The 6,824-nt window shown below is 44.6% G+C and overlaps 1 protein-coding gene across 1 annotated transcript; it reads left to right on the top strand.

The window, feature by feature from the left end:
- Window positions 1-8: 8 nt before the first annotated feature.
- On the top strand, window positions 9-2,883 carry LOC121917798 (C-type lectin-like; the record flags this gene model as incomplete). The annotated part of the gene is made up of 3 exons (XM_042443922.1): window positions 9-66; window positions 725-816; window positions 2,743-2,883. Coding segments are annotated over 3 exons (291 nt in total), but the record flags the coding sequence as incomplete, so codon positions are not given.
- Window positions 2,884-6,824: the final 3,941 nt, after the last annotated feature.

Raw genomic sequence — 6,824 nt, 5'->3', positions numbered from 1 at the left:
TGGGACTCCTTGCCTATGCCAGCCTATGCCTTTTTGGCCTTCTGCTCGCCAGTCCTTTTCCAGGAGGTAAGTCTCCTAAAGAAATATCAAGATTGTGTTTGTAGGTAATGGGGTTTTGACTAGAGGTAGCTGAAGACAATTGTTATTCATCTTCAGATACCTTTAGTTAACCAATTTGTTCTTTCAAAGGGTACTGTATGTGGAGTAAATCAAACGCTGTTTTCACTGCCTCACAAAGTCAGGTTTTCACTAAACAAGTGGGCCAGCCCCTGGACACTACTTTTGTAACTCTGAAGTCTCCTGCCGATTCCCACAACGTTCCTCCAGGCACACATAATATATTTGTTATCCCTGATTTAGGGGGCTGCACAGGATGAAAGGGCTACCAGTGTCCATCCACTGCAGTACAGTTCTGACTTATTTTCATTAATGACGGATAGTGGTCCATAAGAGCCTAAGCATAGGTCCACTTGGCTTTTCCAAAGTGAGGAATATGGCCCCACCTATTATTGGCTCAGAGCAGGGAAACAGATTAGGGCTGGTGGGGGAAACCCACATTCCCCTTTAACATTTCATGGGGGCTGGAAGGCTGAACAACTCCTGAAGGACCAGAGAATATCCACCCTAAACTACAGTAGTTCAGAGGCCTTTCTACTTAAGAGAGAATATTGATAATATGTTCTTCCACAACCTGTCCCACGTTCATCTGTCTTTCTCTTTGCAGCTGAGGCTGCCTCCTGTGCCAAAGGCTGGCTGCAATATCAGAAGAATTGCTATGCTTATTTTGACACCAAGATGACATGGCCAGAAGCTGAGGTAAGAAACGTTTCCCAGCAGTTAAGTTCTAAGTACTACATCTTCACTCCATGGTCTCCAGAGAAGGGCACAAAAGACAAGGAATTCAGAAGGAACATGGGTTTAAGCAGAAGTTGTACTTGTCTGGGAATGGGATATTGAACTTCATAGAAATATGGTATATTTGGCATGCAGAGCTAACATCTTTAAAGAATATAAGAAGAGACCACAGGCTATGGCCAAGTGTGGGAACCATATGTTCCTGGGTTGCAGTATCCACAGAGAATAGCTAACAAGGAAAGTGCTGGACTTCGTAATACAAAAGTATCTGAAGGACTCTGTGGTTCCTACCCAGAACTGGAAAGCCTGTGGCCCTCCAGAGGTTCACAATCTACTGCTTCTATCACCACCCAACTTTAACTGTGAGAGTAGTAGCTGGTGTGAATTGGAGAGCAGCCATTTTAAACAGATATTTCAAATGGTTTAATTCCATACACAGTGTAACACTATTTTCAAATATAGCTTCATCTGGGTTTTTTGTTTGTTTGTTTGTTTGTTTTACATTTTTAGCTACATTTTTAAACTAATTTGAATCCCAAGGCTTTAGGAAGAAGTGGGGTACAGTCAGGCCTCCATATCCATGAATTTTTTATTCATGAATTCAAGCATCTACTGCTTGATATATATATGAATGGCACCATTTTACTGTGCCATTGTACTGTGTCACTGTCCACAGATTTTGGTATCCACAACAAGTCCTGGAGCCAAAACTTACAGGATACCAAAGGCCCACTGTATAAAGAAAGTAGTACAATGCAATGCAATACAATTTCTGGAAAGTCACAACTTTGATCTGTTGTAATGTCCTGTTTCCTGCGGTTGCTAAACTGCTCGCTGCTGAGATTGACATGAGAAAAATAAATCTCTCCTACAGCTAGAGTTTCGATTTAAGCTATAACCCAGGACCAATCTTACTGAGAGTAAACCGTATTGATGTCAGTAGGATTTTTTACTTGATACATATAAAATAATGCCATCTGCTGGAGATTTGAAGGCAGCAAGGCATCTGCCTACTGAGAAGTCATCCCAGCAAAGAGAATTCCATACACATGATATTTCCAGCATCATGTCAACAATCTATCCAAATTTGACTTTTTCATCACTTCTGCACTCTGAGTTTATGTTTGTATCTAGCCTGAGTAGGGATTTCGTTCTTTACTACTTTTCCTTGAAGGAAACAATGTGTAATTGTAGCAATTCCCTTCCCACTATAAGGGAATCCTTTGTGCCAATTTGCATTTCAGAACTGATTTTGTGCAAAAATTTGCACATGGTTGTTTTGCACAGAAAACAGCATTATCTGCACAGAAGGTAAAATTCCTGCATAGAAATGCTATTTTTGTTGTTTCCTATGTAAGCCATCCTGTTTTCTTCACAAAACAACCACATGTGCATTTAGTGCAGAATAGGTCCTCAACCGCGGAGTTTCTTCCTACTCTGGGATTCTTCTTGTTCAGGTTTCTTAACACTTGAAAAACATGTCTTTAAAATTTGTTCACTATACAAGTTCCTTTCCTGGTAGTTGCTGTCATACCAGTTTCCCAGCCATTTCTGCTGTGAAATTGATTTGAATCACTCAAAGCAGCATCTCCAAAAAAAAAAATTCTGAAAGCAAAAGGCCTAGAGAAGCACTGACAGTGTTACACTCAAAGAACCCCAACTCTGTTCTTATCCCTTTGTGGAAGATGACCATCAGCTTTATCACACTAGCGGGCAAAGGGTTTTTATACAAGAGTATACAAGAGAAAACCAGGAAACATCATGTGATAAACTTCAGGCATTTCCTGGTTTTCTCTAGTTTAACTCTTGTTTAAATCCTGTTTGCCCACTAGTGTGATAAAGCAGCATGTCAATAAAATTCATTCCCCGTCTTTTCTCTATCCTCAGATTGAATGCCAGAACTATTTCCCCGGGGCCCATCTTGCCTCTGTTCACAGCATGTCAGAGTCAGTTTTCATCGTCCAATACATCTCCACTAACCAAAAGAAACCAAGTGATGTCTGGATTGGTCGCCGTGCTTCTTTTCCGGTAAGCATCTCTCTTGTCTGTTTTGCTCAAAAATTCTCATCAACACTGACCAGAGAGACTTTGGTGACTCCATTCTAGACACTGATTTTAAACTTAGCCGAGCCGACACAACTGGTCTCGGAGTCAGTGTTGGAATCGCCTAGGCTTCTAGTCCTCAATGGCCTCAACATTCCACTCGAGGTTGGTTCAACAAATCTAATGTCTGCAGCTTGGGAGTTCGTGGCTTCCATGACAGACATGGGCCCAATTAGTCTCCGGGCCTACACATTGTGCAGGTCATACCCTTGATGTGGTTTTTAGTACAAAACAGGTATTGATATGGTTTTCTGTACGGACATTGAAATTCCGTGGGCGGAAATAACCAACATTTCCGCCCTGTCATGGACGGATCATTTCCTGGTGGAGGCAAAAATCAAGGCATCTACCCAGATCCCTCCCGGGGGTGGCGGACCTATTAAAATGATCCACCCTCAAAGGCTGATGGAACCCAAAAGGTTCCAAGAAGCCCTAGAGGGGCATATGGTTGGGAATGACGACAACTCTATTGATGCCCTGACTAACATCTGGGACAGTGATCTCTCCAGGGCTATACACAACATCACTCCCAAGCGCCCTCTTAGGCCTGCTTCCAAAAAGAAGCCCTGGTATACGGAAGATCTCCGGGCAAGGAAGCGGATGCTGCGACGGCTAGAGCGTGACTGGCGGGCACACCAGTGCTTATCCGACAAGGCTCTCCTAGACCGTCTTTTGGAGGACTATGGAGAGGCGATGGATGCAGCAAAGAACTCCTTCTTTGGTGCACGTATCGCGTCCGCGGAGTTGCGTCCAGCAGAGCTGTTCAGGGTAGTGAGGGAGCTTACTCAGCTCCCCCCTGCCTTGAACCCTATTTTAGAACCATCTAAGGCCTGCTGCAACCAATTTAACAACTTCTTCCCGGATAAAACCTCTAGGATAAGGGAAGGACTCGAAGCCAGTATTAGTACAGAAACCAGAGTAGAGGTATCCAGAGCCTCCGTGGACTCGATTATACTGGATCACTTTGAGTCTGTAGATACCGATGATGTGGACAAGATCCTTAGAAGCGTTAGGAAGACAACTTGCTCCCTCGATCCCTGTCCCTCATGGCTAGCGGCTCGGGGGGAACGGTAGTGACTTCTATGTTACACCGTATAATTAATACATCATTGAGGGATGGGCAATTTCCATCGAGTTTAAAATTGGCCATTGTAAAACCTTTATTAAAAAAGCCCTCCCTTGACCCCCTGATGCATAATAATTGTCGGCCAGTATCGCTATTGCCATTTCTGGGGAAGGTGATTGAGAGGGCAGTTGCAATCCAGCTTCAATCGATCTTGGACAAAATGGATTATCTAGATCCATTTCAAACTGGCTTTCGGGCAGGTTACGGGGTTGAGACTGCCATGGTCTCCCTGGTCGATGATCTCCGTCTGGGCATGGACAGGGGTAGCGTGTCCCTGTTAGTGCTCTTGGACATCTCAGCGGCTTTCAATATCATAGACCATGGTATCCTTCTGGAGCGCCTAGTGGAGCTGGGAATCAGGGGCACTGCGCTCCAGTGGTTCCGATCCTATCTCTCTGGGAGGTTCCAGATGGTGCAGCTGGGGGACGTGTGCTCTGATAAGAGGGGTCCCTCAAGGAGCCATTCTGTCCCCCATGCTCTTTAACATTTACATGAAACCGCTGGGAGAGATCATCTGGAGGCATGGGGCACTGATGACACCCAAATAGTCTTCTCTATGTCTCCGACTGATTCAGTGACCAAGGATGGCATCTCTCCTCTCGTCGCCTGTCTAGAGTCGGTAATGGACTGGATGAGGGAAAACAGACTCAGCCTGAATCCAGAGAAAACGGAAGTACTCGTGATAGGCTCCCCTGGCCCAGGGATGGCGGTGATTCCACCTGTTCTGAACGGGATCACGCTTCCCGTGAAGGACTCAGTACGCAGTCTGGGGATGCTCCTTGATTCGTCGCTTCACCTTACATCTCAGGTGGATGCGACGGTCAGGAGCACCAGTTATCAGCTTAGGCTGATACGCCAGCTGCATTCCCTACCTGGGCCGGGAGGACCTTGAAACGGTAGCACATGCTCTGGTATCCTATCGTTTGGATTTCTGCAATGCGCTCTACATGGGGCAACCCTTGTACCATACCCGGAAGCTACAATTGGTGCAGAATATGGCGGCAAGACTGGTCACTAATACACCTAGGACCAGTCATATAACACCGATCCTTAAAGACCTTCATTGGCTGCCTGTTCGCTTCCGGGCACAATACAAGGTGTTGGTTATTACCTATAAAGCCCTAAATGGCTTGGGCCCAGGGTACTTGGAGGACCGTCTCTCTCCGTACAATCCGCCCCGCACACTCAGATCAACCGGGAAGCAACTGTTAAGGGTTCCTCCGGAGGTTAGATTAGTTACCACCACCAGGAGGGCCTTCTCTACTTCGGCCCCCATCCTCTGGAACTTGCTTCCCGATGAGCTCCACTCGGCCACCTCACTGAACCAATTTAAGAAGGGGTTAAAACACACCTTTTCAAGCAGGCATACCCCTGACTCCTGACTCCTGACATCCGATGTGTCCCCCCCCCCCCCCTCGTCAGCATTGTTGAGCTGGCATGAGATGTGGTTTTAATTGTGGTTTTAATGTGTAATTTTGGTTTGTATTTGATGGCTTTGTATTGAATGTATAGATGTTGTTAACCGCTTTGATTTGAAGAAAAGCGGTATATAAATAAAACTTTTATTTATTATTATTTATTATATCCGTGGGCAGAGGTATTTATTATCACCGCATTGTCATGGACGTATCATTTCCTGCTCAAGGTTGGACTAAAGGCCACTATTCAACCCCTCGGGGGTGGCGGACCCATTATAATGGTCTGCCCACAAAGGCTGATGGAACCTGCTGGGTTCCAGAAAGCCCTAGGAGATTAAATGGTTGGTAACACCGGTGATTCCATTGAGGTCTTGGTTGGTACCTGGAAGGCTTTGGAAGACAAAAATCAAACAAGCTATAAGTGTAGACTTGAAGGAAAACATCTATAAATCTATGTACAGATGGTACCTTACCCCATATAAGTTAGCAAAAATGTTTAAACATACCAAGAACACATGCTGGAAATGTCAAAAAGAAGTTAGAAATTACATGCACATGTGGTGGAAATGTGCTAAGGCCAAAGTTTTTTGGAAAAATATTCATTCAGAAATAAAAAAAAATATATTCAAATGTGAAGAGGGTTTGATGACCGAGATGTATCTCCTGAATATGACGGACAATGTAAAAATTGAAAGAGAAACCGGTGATTCCATTGAAGTCTTGGTTGGTAACTGGAATAGAGATCTTACCAAAGTCTATAGACACACTCACTCTTAAGCATCCTTTCCAACCTGCTTCAAATTGTAAACTGTGGTATACAGAGCATCTTAGAAATATGAAGCAGGCTGGACAATGACTAGAGCCCACTGGTGAATCCCTATGTTCAAATGATAAAAGACTACATTAGTCTCGCAGGAGATCTTGGGGAGCTACAACCACCACATTACAACACAGAGACAAACACAAATTTAAAAATCACATTTTGCCCACAAATGCCCACAAAGCCTTCTGGGGGCATCAAGACATATTCTCCATATTTTAAAGCCTTCTTGGGTTATTTGTTCTTCCCATTTTCCTTGGGCCTACATCAGTCTAAGTAGCCAAAACATGGTATTCCCACCACCATCCCTGCCACCAGCCAACACTTCTAGAGGACATTTTAAACCAAAAACTGAGGGGAATCTACAAAACAATTGACTCCCTGGAGGGAAACAGGGAAACCCCAAATATGGGGGAAATGCCTTTCACATACCCTTCTCTTCTGAGCTCATGTGCATGGGTACATATGTTCATGTTGACTGTTGATCTCAGGAAGTCCCATG

The sequence above is a fragment of the Sceloporus undulatus genome, unplaced genomic scaffold (assembly GCF_019175285.1).
Source record: "Sceloporus undulatus isolate JIND9_A2432 ecotype Alabama unplaced genomic scaffold, SceUnd_v1.1 scaffold_810, whole genome shotgun sequence".
NCBI classification, from domain to species: Eukaryota; Metazoa; Chordata; class Lepidosauria; order Squamata; family Phrynosomatidae; genus Sceloporus; species Sceloporus undulatus.
The sequence above is the reverse complement of the archived record's forward strand: the minus strand, read 5'-3'. Positions and strand labels throughout refer to the sequence as shown.